General features: G+C 46.4%; 1 protein-coding gene across 3 annotated transcripts in view; it reads left to right on the top strand.

The window, feature by feature from the left end:
* The window catches only part of WDR25 (WD repeat domain 25), a 105,649-nt gene extending 83,867 nt beyond the window's left edge, over nt 1-21,782 (top strand). For 2 of the 3 annotated variants that reach the window (XM_081193123.1, XM_081193124.1), the window contains exons 5-7: nt 9,768-9,938; nt 18,221-18,361; nt 18,758-21,782. In XM_081193123.1, coding sequence (XP_081049249.1) covers nt 9,768-9,938; nt 18,221-18,361; nt 18,758-18,979 — 534 coding nt within the window. In that variant the 3' untranslated portion in view covers nt 18,980-21,782. Of the gene's footprint in view, nt 1-9,767; nt 9,939-15,111; nt 15,170-18,220; nt 18,362-18,757 lie in introns of all 3 variants that reach the window. The other variant, XR_014007910.1, reaches the window with a different exon arrangement.
* Nucleotides 21,783-22,258: the final 476 nt, after the last annotated feature.

The raw sequence follows: 22,258 nt of genomic DNA, 5'->3' as shown, positions 1-22,258 counted from the left end.
CCCCTGGGCCTGAGGCTCCCTACCTTTGTGGCAGGTCACCTTGTAACATACTTCCCCCTCCCTTCCCTCAGTTTGCTGGTGGTGAACCATGTTTTCACAGTGAACTTCCGAAGCATTGCAGAGTTGTATTGTGCCAGCTAAAAATACCAAGATCACAGATATTGGAGAAGTCTTGGGGATTCTGTTTTTATAGCTTAATATACCCATTGCCAGATATTTAACCCTGTTGAAACCCCGGAAAATGGTTCTATATGAAATGCATGTAAATTGAGTTCTCTGCATACCAGGCTTGCCATTCATAGGATAATTCAGCAGCTACGAAAACCAAGCGAGAGATTCTTCTGCCTGTATAAGAGATGGTGGCGGATAAAGAACACTTTCCTTGCTTTCTTTTCTACAGCAAAGCTTCTTGAGGGTGAACTTATCTTTTTGAAAAAAAGAGAGTTAAACATTTGAATTTTTTTTGGGCTCGTCACCAAGAACCATTTCAGTTTATCAGAGTGGGCTTTATCACAGCTGAAATCTGTTTTAAATCTTCTTGGGGATTCGTAAAAGATACCTGGTGAAATTAAGCACAAGGATGTGGCTGAAACTGCACCAGGGACTATTATTGCTTCGGATGGAAGAGACATTCCTGCCTTGTGGCACCAATGTGGCTTATGGCACTGGAAGCACCTGTCTTTCCTACCTGCAGAGCATTCATTTTAAGAGTCAGCCTGGCTACTGGAAAGAGTATATGTGCTCTATTGGATCAATAGGTGGGAGTGTGGAATGCTGGTGCTGATTAATGTATTTTACACAGTGCAACAATGTGCATGGCAGCTTAACTCAATGAAGAGACGAGAGAGAAGTACAGTGGTACCTCGGGTTACATACGCTTCAGGTTACATACGCTTCAGGTTACAGACTCCGCTAACCCAGAAATAGTACCTCGGGTTAAGAACTTTGCTTCAGGATAAGAACAGAAATCGGGCTCCGGCAGCACGGCAGCAGCAGGAGGCCCCATTAGCTAAAGTGGTGCTTCAGGTTAAGAACAGTTTCAGGTTAAGAACAGACCTCCGGAACGAGTTAAGTACTTAACCCGAGGTACAACTGTACAGTCTGAAGTTAGACTACTGGCAGTGGTGTGTGTGTGTGTGTGTGTGTGTGTGTGTGTGTGTGTGTGTGTTTGTAGAATTACATGTGAAGGAATGGGCTCGGGAATACAAAGACTGATAGTCAATACTATTTATTTATTGCCTGCAAATTGCCCTATGGTCACAGGGCGGGTCACAACATTAAAACACAATATTAAAAACAGCTTGCAACCACAAAAACAGGCAGGCCCTAAAAACATGCACCTCAAGTGCCAAAAGCCAGGGTAAAGAGGTGCATTTTCAACATTTTCTGGAAGCTGTACAATGAAGGTGCCGGAAGATCTTTGTATAACCCCTGGACTACCTGCAGCTTCCAAACTGTCTCTGAAGGCAGCCCCATTTTAAGCTCTTTTTGGTAGTCCATGGAGCCTTTAAGTTACCAAGGCATGGATAACTGGCTAGACTGTCGCTGTCTAGGGGTGCAGTCGGTGGATAAACCTCTACGGATAGAAGGTCCTTTATGCCTTTCGAAACTCAAGAGACAAAGACAAGTGCACCTAGAAAGGAATGCTGTGATCACCAATAGTCAGCATGGATTTCTGAAAAATAAGTCATGTCAGACTAACCTGATCTCGTTTTTTGACAGAATTACAAGCCTGGTAGATGAAGGGAATGCAGTGGATGTAGCCTACCTTGATTTCAGCAAGGCATTAGACAAGGTGCCCCATGATATTCTTGTAAAGAAGCTGGTAAAATGCGGTCTTGACTATGCTACCACTCAGTGGATTTGTAACTGGCTGACTGACCGAACCCAAAGGGTTCGGTCAGTCAGCCCAAAGGGTGCTCATCAGTGGTTCCTCTTCATCCTGGAGAAAAGTGACTAGTGGGGTGCCACAGGGTTCTGTCTTGGGCCCGGTCTTATTCAACATCTTTATCAACGACTTGGATGATGGACTCAAGGGCATCCTGATCAAATTTGCAGATGACACCAAACTGGGAGGGGTGGCTAACACCCCAGAGGACAGGATCACACTTCAAAATGACCTTGACAGATTAGAGAACTGGGCAAAAACAAACAAGATGAATTTTAACAGGGAGAAATGTAAAGTATTGCACTTGGGCAAAAAAAAAGAGAGGCACAAATACAAGATGGGTGACACCTGGCTTGAGAGCAGTACATGTGAAAAGGATCTAGGAGTCTTGGTTGACCACAAACTTGACATGAGCCAACAGTGTGACGCGGCAGCTAAAAAAGCCAATGCAATTCTGGGCTGCATCAATAGGAGTATAGCATCTAGATCAAGGGAAGTAATAGTGCCACTGTATTCTGCTCTGGTCAGACCTCACCTGGAGTACTGTGTCCAGTTCTGGGCACCACAGTTCAAGAAGGACACTGACAAACTGGAACGTGTCCAGAGGAGGGCAACCAAAATGGTCAAAGGCCTGGAAACAATGCCTTATGAGGAACGGCTAAGGGAGCTGGGCATGTTTAGCCTGGAGAAGAGGAGGTTAAGGGGTGATATGCTAGCCATGTTCAAATATATAAAAGGATGTCATATAGAGGAGGGAGAAAGGTTGTTTTCTGCTGCTCCAGAGAAGCGGACACGGAGCAATGGATCCAAACTACAAGAAAGAAGATTCCACCTAAACATTAGGAAGAACTTCGACAGTGGAATTTGCTGCCAAGGAGTGTGGTGGAGTCTCCTACTTTGGAGGTCTTTAAGCAGAGGCTTGACAACCATATGTCAGGAGTGCTCTGATGGTGTTTCCTGATTGGCAGGGGGTTGGACTCGATGGCCCTTGTGGTCTCTTCCAACTCTATGATTCTATGATTCTAAGTGCTACACCACTCCCTAACTGTGCACCTTATCTTGCATGGAAAGTAGAGTCTCTTCTGGAGCTGATTGAAACAGCTCCCTGGACAGCTGATCAACAGAGCCGCCACCTTGTCAAGATTCTGTTTCAGTTTCTTGCCCCATATCCACTTGACTCTTGCTGTGACCCCTCCTGGACAGAGCTACCCTTGTAGCAGTTTTCAGTATATTTGGTTCACTTTACTGCAATACCAGCTATGTGGGGCTGCCTTTGAGGATTGCCAATTAGAGCTGCACGCTTATTAACAGAGACCAGACATGGAGATCTATCCCATCAGGTCTTGTGAATATACATAGGCTTCCAGCCCATTTCCAAGCAAAATTCAAGGGACTGGTTTTGACTTAAAGAGCCCTATATAACATGGGACCAGAGTATCTGAAGGATTGGCTTTAGACCTCCATTAACCTGTAATTGTGGTTCGAGGACCCGACCCCCGCTTGGTGGAATAAAGACACGTTGACACAGAATATAAGGTTAATGGGCAAGAAAAGGCCACAACTTTATTGATTACAGCAAGTGAGAAGGTATTGGCTTAGGCATTGGACCACGGAAGATTTGACTCCACCCACTCGAAGAGGGGTGAGTCTGAAGAGGGGGTTAACCACCAGTCGGGGGAGCCTGTTGATGCTAATACAACTATAAGCTCTCCCCTGATGTCACCGAGGGTCGTGCCATGGCTCCCCGCCACAAAGGCATCGGACAGGATTCACGACCGCCGGATTCCTTTAACGGAATACCCAAATTTGAAGGGGTAGGTGATGGCCACACCTTGCTCTTCCACACACCAACAACACATTCCAATGCCTAACCACCCAATACCAAGAAAGTTGTGACGATTGCTACGAGGTAGGCAAAAAAACCAAAAAGCCTAATGCCAGTTGAAAAAATTCCTTCCAGGCCCCCTGGGCAACCTGGGCAACCTGGGCAACCAGCTATAGGTCCATAGCAAGGTCAAGAGAAAAGCTAAGCCCTAACGGAGAAGTGGGTGGGTGACTTGTGACGAGAAGGTGAGCAAATGAGACAAATGGCTGGCGCGGCTGCGTCTTGAGCAGCAAACCACGCCCCCACCAAGCCGCCCGATTGGGTGCCCAACCGGGGACGTGGCACGCCAGCCATGTGGATGGGGCAGGGGGCATAATGCCCCCTGCATGACGCGGGAGTCGTCTCCCGCCCACAACACCTCCCCTCCGGAAGGAGGAGAGGCCTTTTGAGATCAGCCACCGAGGCCTTGCTCTCGGTCCCTCTGCCATCTATGGTAAGGGGGATGGTGTTTGGAGACAGGGCCTTTTCAGCTGTGGCACCCACTTCTCAAATTCCCTCCCCAGAGATCATCTGGCATGATCTTTGTTTTCTTTTCAGCTCCCAGTGGAAAGCCTTGTTCTTTGCCCAGGCCTTTTAGCTTGTGTGACTTACTTTTACGCTGGTGTTTTGTTCTGCTGCGCTCTGCTCTGAACCTACCGTATTTTTCGCCCTATAAGACGCACTTTTCCCCCTCCAAAAATGAAGGGGAAATGTGTGTGCGTCTTATGGGGCGAATGCAGGCTTTCGCTGAAGCCTGGAGAGCGAGGGGGGTCGGTACGCACCGACCCCTCTCGCTCTCCAGGCTTCAGGAAGCTATCCGCTAGCTGTAGGAGACCCAGCTCTCCCAGGGCTAGCGGAGAGCTTGCCTGCACCCAGAAGCTTGGGGCGCGCTGAGCTCCGCACGCCCCAAGCTTCGGGATTAGCGCAGTGCTCCGCTAGCCCTGGGAGAGCCGCACGGCTCTCCCACGGCTAGGGGAGACCTTGCCTGCACCCAGAAGCTTGGGGCGCGCTGAGCTCCGCAAGCCCCAAGCTTCGGGATTAGTGCAGCGCTCCGCTAGCCATGGGAGAGCCGCGCGGCTCTCCCAGGGCTAGCGGACTGCTTGTGCGCACCCAGAAGCTTGGGGCGCGCTGACCTCCGCATGCCCCAAGCTTCTGGTGTAGCGCAGCGATCCGCTAGCCCTGGGAAAGCCCCGCGGCTCTCCCAGGGCTAGCGGACTGCTTGCCGGCACCCAGAAGCTTGGGACGCGCTGAGCTCCGCACGCCCCAAGTTTCGGGATTAGCGCAGCGGTCCACTAGCCCTGGGGGAGTAGCGCGGCTCTCCCAGGGCTAGCGGACTGCTTGCCGGCACCCAGAAGCTTGGGACGCGCTGAGCTCCGCACGCCCCAAGCTTCTGGGTGCCGGCAAGCAGTCCGCTAGCCCTGGGAGAGTTGCGCGGCTCTCCCAGGGCTAGCGGACTGCTTGCCGGCACCCAGAAGCTTGGGACGTGCTGAGCTCCGCACACCCCAAGCTTCTGGATTAGCGCAGCTGTCCGCTAGCCCTGGGAGAGGCGCCCGGCTCTCCCACGGCTAGCGGAGACCTTGCCGGCACCCAGAAGCTTGGGGCGTGCTGAGCTCAGCACGCCCCAAGCTTCTGGTGTAGCGCAGCGATCCGCTAGCCCTGGGAGAGCCCCGCGGCTCTCCCAGGGCTAGCGGACTGCTTGCCGGCACCCAGAAGCTTGGGGCTCGCTGAGCTCCGCACGCCCCAAGCTTCTGGTGTAGCGCAGCGATCCGCTAGCCCTGGGAAAGCCCCGCGGCTCTCCCAGGGCTAGCGGACTGCTTGCGCACACCCAGAAGCTTGGGGCGCGCTGAGCTCCGCACGCCCCAAGCTTCGGGATTAGCGCAGCTGTCCGCTAGCCCTGGGAGAGTCGCGCGGCTCTCCCAGGGCTAGTGGACTGCTTGCGCACACCCAGAAGCTTGGGGCGCGCTGAGCTCCGCACGCCCCAAGCTTCTGGTGTAGCGCAGCGATCCGCTAGCCCTGGGAGAGCCCCGCGGCTCTCCCAGGGCTAGTGGACTGCTTGCCGGCACCCAGAAGCTTGGGGCGTGCTGAGCTCCGCACGCCGCAAGCTTCGGGATTAGCGCAGCGCACCTGGGGGGGAAATAAAAATATTTTTCCTTTATTCCCCCCCCCCCAAAAAAAAACTAGGTGCGTCTTATGGGCCGGTGCGTCTTATGGGGCCAAAAATACGGTACTTTTCTATATTTACTGTTACATTCCTTCTATCAGTTACTTTGTAAGACTTGCTGAGACCTTTGGCTGAAGGGCAGCGAATAAATATTACAAACAAGAACATAAATATGGGTGTGAGAGAGAGAGAATGAACAGAAACGAAGTGCTCTGCATTTCCCTGTGAAAGCCTGTGGGGCAACTTCAAACTGCTGTGTGGTCAGGCTTGGTGCTTTATAGTCCGGCTACGCCTTGCTCATGCAATGAATCTAAAGCTGCAAAAATGTGGAGTCCAGATTTGTTGCACTCATTTCTAGAGTTCACAACTGCATATCGAAGGAGGCAGCGCATCAGTGCAGAAGCGGCTTTTGACTCCAGCTCAATGTATGCTTTTCACAGTATTAAAAGTGGACGAGTCTCTTGTGTGGCCAAATGATCTTCCTTGAAGTAAGCCTTCAGCTTTGAACTCTCTTTAAGTAAGAAAAAAAATCCAGCATAATACTGGGTTGTTGTTTTTTTGTTAACATCCGACACTATTGTGCCTCTATCTGAAAGCCGTTTGTGATTGTCCGGGAATATTGAGCTTCAGTAAGCAGGCTTTCGAAAACCTGTTTGTATGTGTGAAATAAACCTGCTCATATAAAGAAGCAAAAGAACCCACCAACAACACATTTTCCTCTTCTACCAAATGGATGAGCTTACTGAAGTATGCCAGGATTTTAAAAGTGCACAGTTTAAATAACAGTATTTTCTTTCAGAAACCTACCAGAGCACAAATTTGGTGAAGTATCTTAGCACTAAAGCAATGTTTTCCGACATTCTTAGTTTGCTGTTTCTTGTAGGCCTGGTAGCCTTGTGTAATGGGTATGAGTTACTCGTGCGTAAACTGCCGCCTCTCTAGGCTTAATTGCCTTGGTTAAACCGTTCTGACTGCACAGTCCATCTCCGTGTGGCTGTCTCAGTCGCTGGCAGAATCTGTCTGTGGGCGTTTCTTAAACCTTTTCCAGCATAAAAGCTGTCTGACTCCCAGTCGCCTCCTTCTCTCACTGCGCGGGAGTCTTCTGCGCAGGGAGGGCGTGGGTAGTGGAGGGCCTGTGCTCTCCTCACTAATCTCCAGAGAAGAATCCCGGAGCTCTCCCTCCACTTCCCCCATTTGCCCCCCTTTATCCCTGGTGTTGCGCTGATTTCCTTCCTCCTCTACTGAGCTGCTTCTCCCCCTGGTGATGGGTCCTTCACCCGCAGAATCTGGGAGCCTCCCCTTCGCCTCTCGCTCTGATGTCAGTTCCCTGACATCCTGTTTTCAAGCTTTAGATTTGGAGTGATGAACAGCCAACTACAGGCCTGAGGAAGCACTGGATCTCCTAGCACACATCCAGGCTTCCTGGAAGGAGAGGAAGTGCTTCTGTTGCTGTGGTGACGGATCCACACTTCCCTGCCATTTTCTTCTTCCTCTTGACTCTCCTCAGCTTTGATTCTACTGCCAAGATGACTGAGGCATTGTCGTTGTTCCAGCAGGCTTTGGCATGCATCTCAGTGGGTTCTGAGTACAGCCTTTTGCAGAATTGTGAGCTCAGATCACGTTGCAAGTGGCTGATTCCTGAAATGGATATTATATGTTTTTGAAGTTGGTGTGTTCAATACTGCAAGTATAACATGGCCCAGTTTAGGTGAGAACAATGTGTTCCCATGCAGTTCCCATCTTGTTTGGGGGTTTTGTCCCATGTCTAAACCATGACACAGAGGTAGGTAGGTGGATTACAAACCATCTGAAGATGTTTAAGGTTCCTTTGGAAAGAGCTGGAGGTCACTAGTGCAGAGCACGTGGTTTGCATTCAGGTCCAATCCCTGGAATCTCCAGGCAGGTCTAGGAAAGACCATCTAAAAGCCATTCCCAATCAGGGAATAGGCACTACGGGGCTAGAGACACTGAACTACTGCAGTGTTTCTCATCACTCTTAGGTCCCCAGCTGTGGTTGGACTACAACTCACATCATCCCTGACCACTGGTCCTGCAAGCAGGGGATGATGGGAGTTGTAGTCCAACAACAGCTAGGGGCCCAAGATTGATGTGAAACACTGGACTAATGGAATGGCTCAGGGATAACAGGGATGGGTTACCTGTGGCCTTCCAGATTTTGCTGGACTACAACTCACATCATCCCTGCTGGTTGAGGCTGAAGGGGGCTGGAGTCCAACCATATCTGGAGGGCAGCATATTCCTCATCCCTTTGATTGACAGAAAAGTGGTTTCATACATTCCTATGATCAGGTTCCACTTTCCCAATGGGCCAAAATCCAACCAAGAGGTGACAAAAATCAAGTGAGCACAAGCCCTGAGCCCGGCTTTGGCTGGGGAGGGCGGGATATAAATAAAATTTATTATTATTATTATTAGAAAGGCAACTTGCTGTCTAGTTTCTTCCTACCTCTCTATGTTTTTTATTTTTTATTTTCCACAGCTCTTTTGTCTTGATGATGCAGTGTTAAGCATCTTCAAAACAAGAGGGGGAAAGATCCATGCGGCATTCCTCGGGTGCAAGTACAACATATTTACATCCGGAGGCACATTCTGCAGGGCTTTCAAGTAAACACTGGGTTTATGAGCGCCCTAATTACGTATTTTGTTTCGTTTCGGTTTTGGAGCATCTTAATCAGAGATTAAAATACAAATGCTTAGTCTGAGACTCCCAGCCACTGTTTTCTCGCTTCTTCTCCCTTTGCTTTCATGTCCCCCGTCTGCAACTAATTAGCTTCTGTCCCTCTGCCTGCCTGTCTAGCGCTCTCTGCACTTTTGTGCTTTCCTCCCTTCTGATCTTTCCAACTGTCAATATTAAATCCTTTCCCTTCCAAAGGGTCTTGTTGCCAGGCAACCGTTTCCTGTACTGCGTGCTTGTCGGAGCACCCCTCCCTCTCCCACTAGAAGCCCACGCGTTCCTTGTGCAACTTTAAATAATTCAGAAATGTTGCTGCAGATTTTCCGATTGCAAGCTCTTCCCTCCCTCCCTCCCTCCCTGCCGGCCACCCCTAACCAAAATTTTCATTCTCCGGGCAGTTGCTGCTAGCGGTGGAGACCTTTTTTTAAAAATATGTAAACTGTTATTTATTTTGACAGTCATTTTCCCAGCCAGTAGCTTACAAGTTCTCTTCTGGTAATGCTCCTTGACTTTCTCAGGGAGTTACCCATGTGTGATCATTTCTTTGCAGAAATAAAAATTAATTTACTATTAGCATGCAGATACTGAAAAAGAAGAAGTTTTAATTGCTTTGTGTGCCATGCATGATCCCTTGGAAGTTGTGGTGGAATGCAGTTGTCTCATTTTAATAGTATCCTGATTGAGAACCAGTATTGTTCTAGTACCGTAACTATGGGTTACACCAACTATATCTCTTAGCATAGATTTCTCAGCTTTGACCTAAAAAGGTGACTATGCATTTAGAGCCTATGACTTCCCTCAAAGAATCATGGGAACTGTAGTTACTTAAGGCTGTTGTGCATTGTAGGAATCACTGGGGCAAAGTCATGTGCTTTAAATGTATAGCATATCTGCAGCCTTAACCGTGAGAGATGACAGTGTTTTGGTATGTGTGCAGAGATTAGAGAGCATGCTAAAAATGTAAAAGCCAATGTGGTCCCACCTCCATCTTGAGTTCTTCCCCTGAACTTGAATGGACATTCTCCCTCCTCTTCTTGTGACCCACTAATGTTTTGCATTAAAATAGCCTTCTTCTGCTTGGAAAGGCAATATGTCTTGAGAAGCCACCGGAACAACGGTTGTTTTATGGTTTTTAATCTTTTTTTTTTTTTAACCACAGGTAATAAAAGTTTACAAAGCTGCGGTACAGCAAACCTTAGATATCATGTTCCTCCCTGAAGGGAAAGAATTTCTTACCAGCACCGATGCAGTAAGCCAAGATTCAGCTGACCGTACCATCATTGCCTGGGATTTCCACACAGCTGCAAAGATCTCCAATCAAATCTACCATGTGAGACTTTTATTTACTTTTTTATTTACTTCTACGATGGCTCAATCACTATTCCGTTAAAAAAGAAAAGAAAAAAGCCCAGAGCAAATTTTTCTCTGGAAGCTGCTGAAACAAATTTGAAATCAGTCAAAAGGATGCTGAAGATTCATCCTCAGAACTAGGAGGTGGGAAGATGGACTGTTTTGGATGGGTTTGCAGTCCCTTGGAAGGAGCAGGTCCATAGCTTGGGGGTAGTCTTGGATCCCAGTATTGTCACTGAAGGTTCAGGTGTCCTTGGTGGCTAGGAGAACCAATTGCCAACTACGGCTGGTTTGCCAAAGTTGGACAGAGATCACTGGGCCACTGTACTCCTTGCTCTACTAATTTCTAGACTGTGCAATGCACTCATTGTGGGGCCGCCCTTGGAAGGAAACTCGGAAACTGGTCCGGAATTTTTTAAAACAGCTGCATTGGTTGCCTGTTCGTTTCTGAGCCCAATTCAAGGTGCTCACATTAGCGTTCAAAACCCTAAATGACTCAGGCCCAAAATATATGAATGACTCCCTCCTTCGCTACAGACCTTCTTGGGTGTTAAGATCAGCAGAGGGGGCGGTGGCGGCTATTAGTAGTTTCACCACTCTCAGGTATTGTGAGTGCTTTTACAGAGAGGATGGATGCCCTAGGACAGGGCCTTTTCTGTGGCAGCCCCAAAGTTGTAGAATTCCTTCCCCACAGAAACGCATCTGGTCCTTTCATTGTGGAGTTTCCTTTGTATGCTGAAGGTGCATTTCTTTACCCTGGCCTTTGACCCTTGTGAGAGATATATAAATATTAGGATTGATCCTATTCGTGAGCTTGTAATATATTTTAAACTGTTTTTAATACTGTACTCTGGGACCGTATGGGAAAGAACAGGTAAGAAATTGAATAATTGTTATTAGGTAAAGGGACCCCTGACCATTAGGTCCAGTCGTGGCCGACTCTGGGGTTGCGGAACTCATCTCGCTTTATTGGCCGAGGGAGCCAGCGTACAGCTTCCGGGTCATGTGGCCAGCATGACTAAGCCGCTTCTGGCGAACCAGAGCAGCGCATGGAAACGCCGTTTAACTTCCCGCCAGAGTAGTACCTATTTATCTACTTGCACTTTGACATGCTTTCGAAGTGCTAGGTTGGCAGGAGCAGGGACCAAACAATGGGAACTCACCCCGTGGCGGGAATTCAAACCGCTGACCTTCTGATCAGCAAGTCCTAGGCTCTGTGGTTTAACCCACAGCGCCACCCGTGCCCCTTTCTAATTGTTATTAGTATTGGCATTATTACTATTTTGTCCTTCATCCAACAGGACTCTGCTGCATTGTGCTGCAATCTGTAGGTGCAGAGCTCAGGAGAAACAGCAGAGCACCCTTCATTATTTTGCATGGATAGTTGGAAGTAGGCCTCATGAAGTTCAGTGGGATTTGCTCCCAAGTTCTTGTCAGAGCACTACAATATTAATTTCTTCAAGGTGTTATTATCCTTGAATTGATAGCTTTACATCTTGAGTTCTGGATCAGCAAGCTGCCTGAAAAATGGCACCTTGCCCGGGAGTCTGCTAGGGCGGAGGATTGTGACTCCAGACTATTGTTTGTGTATCTTGCTAGCTTCAGATTGTTAGGCCCAGGTAGTGCAGTCTTAGCAATGATAACAATAATCACCTTCTCACTTTCCACAGTGCCAAGTAAACTTCCCAAACTCTTGTCAGCCTGGAAAGAGCCCCGTTTCTCAACAGCATCTTGGAGCCTTATTAAGTTACCGTATTTTTCGCTCTATAAGACGCACCAGACCACAAGACACACCTAGTTTTTGGAGGAGGAAAACAAGAAAAAAAATATTCTGAATCTCAGAAGCCAGAACAGCAAGAGGGATCGCTGCGCAGTGAAAGCAGCAATCCCTCTTGCTGTTCTGGCTTCTGTGATAGCTGCGCAGCCTGCATTCGCTCCATAAGACGTACACACATTTCCCCTTACTTTTTAGGAGGGAAAAAGTGAGTCTTATAGAGCAAAAAATACGGTAATTAAGTCCGTCTGTGCAGCACCTGATCTAAATTGTTTTTGGTTCCATTTTGCTACACACTGATCACATTTGCTTTACAATGGAAGGTTGCAACTGACACTTCTGTACTCAAGCCATTTTTTACATTGTTTTATTTTATTTTTGTACGAAGCACATTTTAGACAATAATTATGCTTCTTTAACAGCCCTTAATTTACTCTTTGATTATAAATGTCAAACGAACCAGAGAACTATTCGTGCATTTGTTTCAAGTATATTTATATTTCATTTACTATGCATGCTCATCAGGGAGTGAACCCCCATTGAAAACAGTGGGACTTGCTTCTGAAGTAAATATGCATGGTGGCGCACCGTTAGAAATGTCAACCTGGGCTGATTAGTGATGTAGCAAAGAGCTGATTCACGCATGCATGCTAATCTCTTGATTATTTAGTCCTTGATTCCTCTCACTCCGTGGGCTTGTAACCAGACAGCTCTCTGCCTGGCCGCAACCATTATTTTATGGTTGAGGTAGGATTGGAACTCGGGAACATCAGACATATCGCTCTGTCCACGTCCCCATTGGTTCTCTAGCACATTCTTGAGTTCCAATCGGATTCCTTGTAGCTGTCAAATCATGAAACATATTATTCGTCACACTGCTCAGTTTTGGGGAGAGGATGCAGAAGTTCAGTCTTCTAGTCACAGGCAGGAGGAACTGTGGGTCAGTGTTAGAGCTCGTAATTTGCAGGTAGATGGTCCTAGGTTCAGTCCCTGGCAAGGCACGTTAAAGGGAATTAGGTAGCAGGTAGTGGGAACTAATAATAATAAGAAGAGTTTGGATTTGATATCCTGCTTTATCACTACCCTGGGGAGTCTCCAAGCTGCTAACAATCTCATTTCCCTTCCTCCCCCACAACAAACACTCTGTGAGGTGAGTGGGGCTGAGAGACTTCAGAGAAGTGTGACTAGCCCAAGGTCACCCAGCAGCTGCATGTGGAGGAGCGGAGATGCGAACCCGGTTACCCAGATTACGAGACTACCGCTCTTAACCACTACACTGGCTCTCTAACTGAGACTCTAACTGAGACTCTGTAGTGCTATTCCCATTTAGAATAGTCTGTACTGGGCTGGTTGGGCAAATATTTATTTATAATAAATTTTATTTTTCAGTTTTTCAAAAATATTTTGACAAAAATACAGATCCAATATTTTCCAACAAATATGTTTATTTTAACTCCCCCCCTTTTGTGGTTTCTTTTTTTTAAAGATTTGTAACACTGCATTTCCTTCATTATTCCAATTATTAATTACTCCCTAGTTTTCCTTTAGCATTAATTTTAACTGTCTGGTTTAAGTTAAGCCTGCTAACGAACTTACATGTGTACGGTAACCTTTCAAATAACCCACAAATTTCCCCCAGTCTTTGATGAAGTTTTTTGGACAAATATTTATTTATTAAATTTGTATGCCTCCCTGTACCTGTAGATCTCAGGGCGGGTTCACAGCATAATAGTCTGATAAAAGGTAGGTCCCTGTGTTCCTCCTAGGAAGAAATCCTCCTTATACTAAATATCTCTAAAGCTGATTCATAACTTTCCTTTGGTGTGTAGGGACTACACACAGTGGGACACAGGAGCAAGCTTCAGGCTTGCAAGGCTATTGCTATTGCATTTAAAATTCACCTGTGAACCAGGGACTCAGGCACCTCCACTAAAAATGAGAGGACAAGGATCATAGATGTTGTATAGCCATATGTACCCTGGGAGTGTTGTGTTATGTCTTGTTCCATCAGGGCAGACATTTCGGCTTGCCAGGCAGAATGATCGCCCCTCTCCTCTCCCCACGCCCTGCTCTGGGGGGTTCTCCCAATCTCCGCAGGGCTATTTTGGGGGGGGGGTGCACATGGGGACAGGAGGGGGAAAGCTTCCTGTTGCAAAGGTGGAAGTCAGGCTTCCACAGATGGGAATCATTAGCTGAATCCACAGGAACCTACTCCTAGGGGTCAAGGTCCCTTCACTTCCTCCATAAAATATTTGAGGAGGCAATGCCCTCTCAAAGTTGATGGGCATTGCCATTCAAATGGTGTGTGTGTCTTGTGATCAATTATGGAGTTTATTCAAGTTGGTGCCCCTGCCTGAATCCCGCCCTCTGCAGTAGCTCGGGGGTCATTCCTGTGCACTTCTGTGGGATGAAACGTGAACCCGCTCTCAGATTTCAGTCTTGGGCTTTTGGCACAGCTAGGGAAGCTGTGGCCATTGGCCTAGTTTCAAATTCCAAGCATTTAATCTGGCTCCTCCCACTTTGGTGTTGCTCTGGCAACTGTTGGCTGTGACCCCACCCACTATTCTCAGGTGCCCCTAACACAGGCTTCCTCAAACTCAGCCATCCAGATGTTTTGAGACTAGCTAGGGATCATGGGAGTTGTAGGCCAAAAACATCTGTAGGGCCGAGTTTGAGGAAGCCTGCCCTAACAGATTATTTTGTGGAAATGAGGCTCTTGACAGGAGAAACAGATTCCCTACACCTGCTTTTTTAGGAACAGGAAGTTGTTAGACACCTCCCTGTTGTTAGTTTCTTGCAACTTCCTGAAGAATGAAGCTGGCTGCTTTTAGAACCGCCATCTTGTGCAGTGTAATGATTTTGCACCATTTTTAAAAGGCGTTTCCTACATAAATCCATCTGTTTCACATATAGTAGGAAGTCTGCGGAAACTCGAGTCTCTTTTGAAAACATAAAGAATCAGGGTCAGTTTGCATCCATTTATCTCTGAAAAGAACAATTCTGTCCTCGCGGAGAGATGGAGTGGATGATTTAATAGAACTTGCCCATTCCCAACTTTCCGTGATTGCCTTTGTCCGGATTTGCAGATGCACAATCCAGTGCATAAATTGTGATAGTAGGTTAGTCATTTGCACTTCAAAAGCAACGCGCTTCAGTGAATAAGAAACTGCAGAGCACTCAGTTCTGATGTATTCAGAAGCTTAAACAAAATGATTTCCTTGGGAGTTAAAAAGGAGAGTGTTATTGAATGGGGCAGTTTACTGCGCTCTCTAGAGCTAGCGTGAAATTGAGGGTTGGTTTGCGTTGGTTTTTTTGGGGTAAACAATTACCCCCTAAAAAATGCCTTTAGTTTCATAAATTTCCATCTCTAATCTTTCAGATGGAAGGCTGTGTGCACTCCCAATACACTGAAAAGTCAATTTCCACTTTCATCGAGGGTAAACACCATTCATTGAGCCAAAACAACTTCCATGGTTTGCCTTTCTTTCTCTCTTTTCTAAAACAGCTGACTTTTGCATCTGAGCCTCGTGTCCATTCTACACTGGAACAAATGACCTGATCCATCCTTTATATAGGATAAGGCTGTCAATGGCTACCAGCCATGATGTCTAGATAGATAGATGATATATATGGAATATTTATGGATTTTTTTATTGATACACCAGAAGAAGTGGTTAATTCAATTGAAACAGTAAGTGTCTGGGTTCAGATCGTTTAAGAGCTGGTATGGTAAAAACCTCAGACAAAAACAGTTCAGGTACTACATATGGGAGGAACGGCTTGGATTAAAAGTGGTGAATCTCTTTCACTGTTGCGGCTTCCTAAAAACTGGCTCCGGGGAGGAATCTGTGGGAAATAAGCGATGCTCATGTTGGTGGCCATATTTTAACTATGTGCTGTGTGAAGAAGTTACGCCTTGAACTTCTGCGAATGTCGCATTACTTCTAGGTTGCTGATACCTCCCTCTTGTGCATAGGAGTCAACTCCTAGGAGCCAACCCCACCCATAAAATATTTGAGGAAGTTGATGGGCATTGCCATTCAAATGGTGTGCATGTGCCACATCATGTGATTGATTATGCTGGGGGGGGGGCGCTTACCTGCCCCTCCCCCCAGTATTTAATTCAAGTTGACACCCCTGCTCATGTGTATGGGGGCTGATCATCAGTCACAGCCTGAGCACCACAATGAGAAGGAATGTAAATTACTGAGGAGGTCACGGGAGATCTGCAAAATATATTGAAAAGCATTGAAAGTACTCAATTAATTGAGGTTCTCCCCCCCCCAGCAGATTCCTGCCCCCCAAACCAATCCTGCCCGCGCCCATGGTCCTCCATGGTCATATGGATTTCCTTCCTCCACACTCCTGTTGGATAAATGCAGAACAATTTCTACCAAATTAGCACCTGGAAAGATCTGCATTTTGTCTTTACGCACTATCATGTGGAGAAATTGGGAAAGATGGTCACAAAAGTTGATGTCACGCTCCAGCGTGAGCAAGTGGTCAAAGGAAACGAGGCTGGCACTGGGATGTCCTGAAAGGGCTGCTTGAGTCCTGTTTTGCAGGAGCGCAACTTTCTTTTAAGAAGCACTTCTCATTTCCTCCATCAACATTTGCTGCTTTCGTTGTTAAAAGCGAATAATTTGCAACACGTGTCCCGTCTCCCTGAAGCGACACGATCGTCAGTCGTACAAATTACTCCGATACGGCTGTGCAGCAAAGCGAGCAGAGCAAATTGTATGCAGGGTTGATTTTTGCTGCTGCTGCCGCTGCTAAATCATATCATAGAAATGATTTCTGATTGTTCCGACACATGTGGGATTTCTTTGTGCGTTTTCGTAGCACCAACTAAATAAATACTGCGCGGTTCATTTCTAACGTGAATTTGTTACTTGTTGTAGGGTTGGGTCAAATTCCTTGACTCAGTTTGTAGGTGGTGAAATCAGGGGTTGGAGGATTTTGCTCTGGGAGAGTGTAGTTTTGTAAACAGGACACAAACACACACCCCAGCAAATACCCAGAAATTTGTCTTCTGGTTATTATTTTCTGCTCAAAACTCTATTGCTTGTTCATACAGGCAGATGAAGGAAGCAGTGGGGAGGAGTAGGGCACAGATACTACTGTCAACAATATGTAAATTGGGTTGGATCCAGATTTGCACCCAGGTTTTCCACTGTGTTGTCGGGTAGAAGGTGCATGTCTCCAACGGTTCAGCTGGGGAGAGGGCAGAGAAGAAAACCCTCAGAGAGTTTGTCAGAAAATCATTTTCAGGTTTCCTTTTTCCATTTAGCTCTTCTCACGTTTATATAGTAGCCGTCGCCATGCACGGCATTCCACAGAAGACAGGCCCCTGCCCTGAGGAGCTTACAATAGAAAATTAGATGCAGGCGAAACAGAAGAAGGGCTGGGGAAGTGGACCTGCGTCAAAACAAGGAAAGAACATGGTTCAAGCCCCATGTTGGGCAAAAGATTCCTGCACTGCTGGAATAATAATAATAATAATAATAATAATAATAATAATAATAATTTATTTATACCCCGCCCATCTGGCTGGGCTTCCCCAGCCACTCTGGGTGGCTTCCAAAAGAATATTAAAATACTATAATACATCAAACATTAAAAGCTTCCCGAAACAGGGCTGCCTTCAGATGTCTTCTAAAAGCCTGGTAGTTGTTGTTCTCTTTGGCATCTGGTGGGATGTTCCACAGGGAAGGCGCCACTACCGAGAAGGCCCTCTGCCTGGTTCCCTGTAACTTGGCTTCTCGCAGGGAGGGAACCGCCAGAAGGCCCTTGGCGCTGGACCTCAGTGTCTGGGCTGAACGATGGGGGTGGAGACGCTCCTTCAGATATACTGGACCGAGGCCGTTTAGGGCTTTAAAGGTCAGCACCAACACTTTGAATTGTGCTCGGAAACGTACTGGGAGCCAATCTAGGTCTTTCAAGACCGGTGTTATGTGGTCTCTGCGGCCGCTCCCAGTCACCAGTCTAGCTGCCGCATCCTGGATTAGTTGTAGTTTCCAGGTCACCTTCAAAGGTAGCCCCACGTAGAGCGCATTGCAGTAGTCCAAGCGGGAGATAACCAGAGCATGCACCACTCTGGCGAGGCAGTCCACAGGCAGGTAGGGTCTCAGCCTGCGTACCAGATGGAGCTGGTAAACAGCTGCCCTGGACACAGATTTGACCTGTGCCTCCATGGACAGCTGTGAGTCCAAAATGACTCCCAGGCTGCGCACCTGGTCCTTCAGGGGCACAGTTACCCCATTCAGGACCAGGGAATCCTCCACACCTGCCCGCCTCCTGTCCCCCAAAAACAGTACTTCTGTCTTGTCAGGATTCAACCTCAATCCCTTCCAACTCTGCAATATCACGATTCTATGATTATGTGCTTTGTTCTGCTCAGGCTCGATTATAGGCCTGGTACAATGTTGGGACTAGAATTTGGAGCCAAGGCTTTATCCTTCTGCCGTTCTTCCCAATTCTCCACACAGGAACGTTACACCTGCCCCAGTTTTGCACCGCATCCTAAGGAGCCTGCCTTCGTCGCTCAGACAAATGGCAACTACCTGGCCTTGTTCTCTAGCCTGCGGCCCTACAGAATGAACAAAAAGAAGATATACGAAGGGCACAAGGTATCCTCCCCTCTCTGCAAACTCGTAATAGATCTTGCCCTTTTAAATGCCTGCTTATGCTTCTGATTTACAGTGGGGATAAAAATTAATCGACTTCAACCCTGTTCTCTATATTTTAGTTAATTTAGAACTAAACTGAGGAGCGAGTAGAGCTTAAAATACCTGCAAGTGTTATTAGTTGCTAATAGCCTTGTCACGTATAAACCGGCTGCCGCTAACAATGTAAAGTCCTTAATGGGGCTGTCTTAATAAACACCTAGGGAAGCAATTAGGCCATTATGGTAAAAACTGACATGCTTATTACACTATGAAATTTCGGGAGGTTATAGATCATATCCCATTTCCTTAATTAACATCTTGATTTATTTAACCTCTTTCGATTCCGGATTCTTGCAGGTTGAAGGATTTGCGATAGGCTGCGAGTTTTCCCCCGACGGAATGCTACTCGTCACGGGGAGTTCGGAGGGCAAAGTGTTTTTCTACAACTATCGCACGGCTCGGATCATTCGCACGCTGTCCGCGCAAAGCCAGGCCTGCGTGTGTGCAACTTTCCATCCAGTCCTTCCGTCGCTCCTTGCTACATGTGGCTGGGATGGAGTCATCAAGATCTGGCAATGATAATATCAGTGATCTTAAAAATCAACTCTCTCTATATATAGATATATATATATAGATATATATAGATATATATAGATATATATATGTCCTGTGTTTTGAAGTTTGCTTCCAAGTTTACTCTAGAGCAGGGTTTCCCAAACTTGGGTCTCTAGCTGTTTTTGGACTACAATTCCCATCATCCCTGACCACTGGTCCTGATAGCTAGGGATCATGGGAGTTGTAGTCCCAAAATAGCGCTCCTAGTTTGCGAAACCCTACTCTAGAATGCTGCTGGCTCAACCATACAGGTGCCCAACTTGCTCAGCTTGTTTTTTTTTCATACTTTGCCTGGAGCTGTGATACTCTAGGGCAGTGATTCCCAAATATTTTGGGAGCACAGCCTCTCTGGTTCCATAAACTCATCCTCAATGCCCCCTACCCTACCCTACAAAGCGCATTGTTCAGAATAGTGGTTTGCATGACCCACTAAGGGAGATATTAACACAATGAAATTCGAAGCAGGAGCAATGAATTGCATGTTTATTCAAAACCCGATTAAATCTATTTAATTCAACAAAATTGGTGAACTTGATCTAATGGCGCCAGCTTTTCAAAGTCTGATAGTAATTGACACCTCCAGCACCCCCTTCCCTGCTACCCTCTTGCCTCTTAACGTCCACATTTGGAACCATTGCTCTACAGCGTCTTGATGCTCACAGAGCTGTTGTTTCCTTGCAGAATACTACTAAATCTGTACCTGTGACTAGTTTCCACCTCTTGCTGCTAGAGTTAATGAGGGAAAGAGCTTCCAAAACGAATGAGTGACTAGCCTGCAGCCCCAAGTCTATACAGTCTAGCTGCCATGACTCACTACAGAATGCACAAAACCTGTGACTAGAAGTGATTAAGAATGGTTCGGAGTCAAGGTTAGGTCCCACTGGGAGCATCGAAATGTGACCCTCTTTAAACTTGGATGAATCTACACTTTAGCCTTTAAACCTTTTCTGTCCTAGAGACTAGAGGTGATTTTCTTTCTTTCTCCTGCTTAGCTAAAGCTGAACCTCAGCCCTTTTCTCTTTAAAACAGTTCCAGCCCTTTACCAGTACATGATTTGGCCTTGCAGGAGTTCCCCTGTTTTGAGTCCTCGGCTAAGTCATGCTAATGGGCTCAGCGCTGTGGCCGATGCAACCACAGAGACTTTTCTGGCACAGGTTACTGTCATTAAGGGTCTTGCGGGGAGTTCTACTTACAAATTGCGTTTGGGGCCTGTACGATTTGGATGCGAGTCGCTTCCATATGAACAGAAGTTTCTACAGAGGAGCTGCACTTTTAAGACTGTAGCTTTCATATAAGACAGAGATTGTCATAGCAGAGCTGGCAGTAGGAAGGAAAATGGAAACAGTAGTTTAAGTTCGTGATCCCTGTTTCCATGCCACTGATGTTCAATACTGGATAGGCTTCTTGCCCTAAAATGCAGTTATGTTTATGTATTTAACAAGCCTCAGCCAGTATGTTTTCATTCTGTGTGCTGAGCATCAGTGTTCTGTGCATTGTGGAAAATGTGGCTTCAGCTGTGGCATTTCTCCAGGGTCGAGGCAATGCTTTATATTATTATTGTTATTATTATTATTATGCCCCTCCAATAATAATAATAATAATAATAATAATAATAATAATAATAATAATAATAATAAATTTTATTTATATCCCGCCCTCCCCAGCCAAAGCCGGGCTCAGGGCGGCTAACAACAATCAAATAATCCAACATTCTAAAAACATCTCATTCTAAAAATTAATTAAAATCAAATTAATGGCAACCGTTAAGCAAAATTCTGTGCAGATTGCCAAAGGAGGGAGTCAGGCTGCACCTTGACCAAAGGCCTGGTGGAACAGCTCTGTCTTGCAGGCCCTGCGGAAAGATGTCAGGTCCCGCAGGGCCCTAGTCTCTTGTGACAGAGCGTTCCACCAGATTGGAGCCGCAGCCGAGAAAGCCCTGGCTCTAGTTGAGGCCAGCCTAACTTCTCTGTGGCCTGGGACCTTCAAGATGTTTTTATTTGCAGACCGTAAGTTCCTCTGTGGGGCATACCAGGAGAGGCGGTCCCCAGTCACTCTGGTGTGAGCCATCACTGAGAGATGTCAAGAGGCCAGCTTTTGTGTAGAGTGATTTGCATGAGGACCAGCAGAACTTGCATTGATCTGCCATAGATGGCGGGTAAGAACTCAGCCATTTGTACTACACACCTTTCATGCCAGACCAAAAGTGCTTGTATACATTTATTCTGTGTAAATAAGAGTGCATAGTTTTATGCTGTGCTGAGGTGAAAATTGTTAAATGTTGACATGTATAAAGGAATCGATGAAGATACTATAAAATGTCAAATAAAAACTTTTTTAAAAAAAAGAAAATGGCAAAGAAGGTAAGCTAGGCCGCTAGGGCAATCCTTGCTTCCTTGTTTGTTTCCTGTGCTCATATTCATTGGCAAACCAATTTACTCTTTTTTTTTTTTTTGCATTGACTGGGTGTTTTTATTGATCAGTTTTTTTTCTGGGCACAGCTGTGATGAAAGTTATTGACACAATAGCATTTTAGTTCTTTACATTTTGTAGGGCATGGACTTCCATTGAACAGAGGTTACGTTAAGGACATGGCTGACTCGGGGTGTATCTACTTCTTTCTTTCTTTCTTTCTTTCTTTCTTTCTTTCTTTCTTTCTTTCTTTCTTTCTTTCTTTCTTTCTTTCTTTCTTTGAGGTTATGTTATTTTCCTGTCACACGCTTCCAAAAAGCTCTCGGAGACGCTTACAGTATATCGTAAAAACACTTAGCAGCCATAAAACATATAACAGCAATAAGTAAAGCGCAACAGAAGCCAAGTCTAAAACAGTAGAGAAGCAACTTAAGAGAAACAACCAACACAATTAAAAAGCGAGTACTGCCTTCTCTGCCCACCTACAAAAAAGTTTTATGAAACAGGAAAGGAAAACCCTTGCAGTTTTCCTAAATATTAGGATAGAAATAACCTGACAAGTTGCTCTACAGAGGGAATTCTGCTTAAAACAGGAGTAGGCAAATGAATGAGGATAAGACTTTCAGTGGCTACCAGACATGATGCCTGTCCTGTGCCTCCACTGTCCAAGGCAGAATGCTTCTGAATATCAGTTGCTGGATTTTGCGGATGGGGCTCAGGTCCTGCTTGCAAGCTTCCCATCTATGGAAAGCCAGTGTGGTGTAGTGGTTAAGAGCGGTGGATTCGTAATCTGGTGAACCGGGTTCGCGTCCCCGCTCCTCCACAAGCAGCTGC

This window comes from Podarcis bocagei, assembly GCF_964188305.1.
Source record: "Podarcis bocagei genome assembly, chromosome: 1".
In the NCBI taxonomy this organism is placed as follows: Eukaryota; Metazoa; Chordata; class Lepidosauria; order Squamata; family Lacertidae; genus Podarcis; species Podarcis bocagei.
This window is presented reverse-complemented; position numbering and strand designations above follow the sequence as displayed.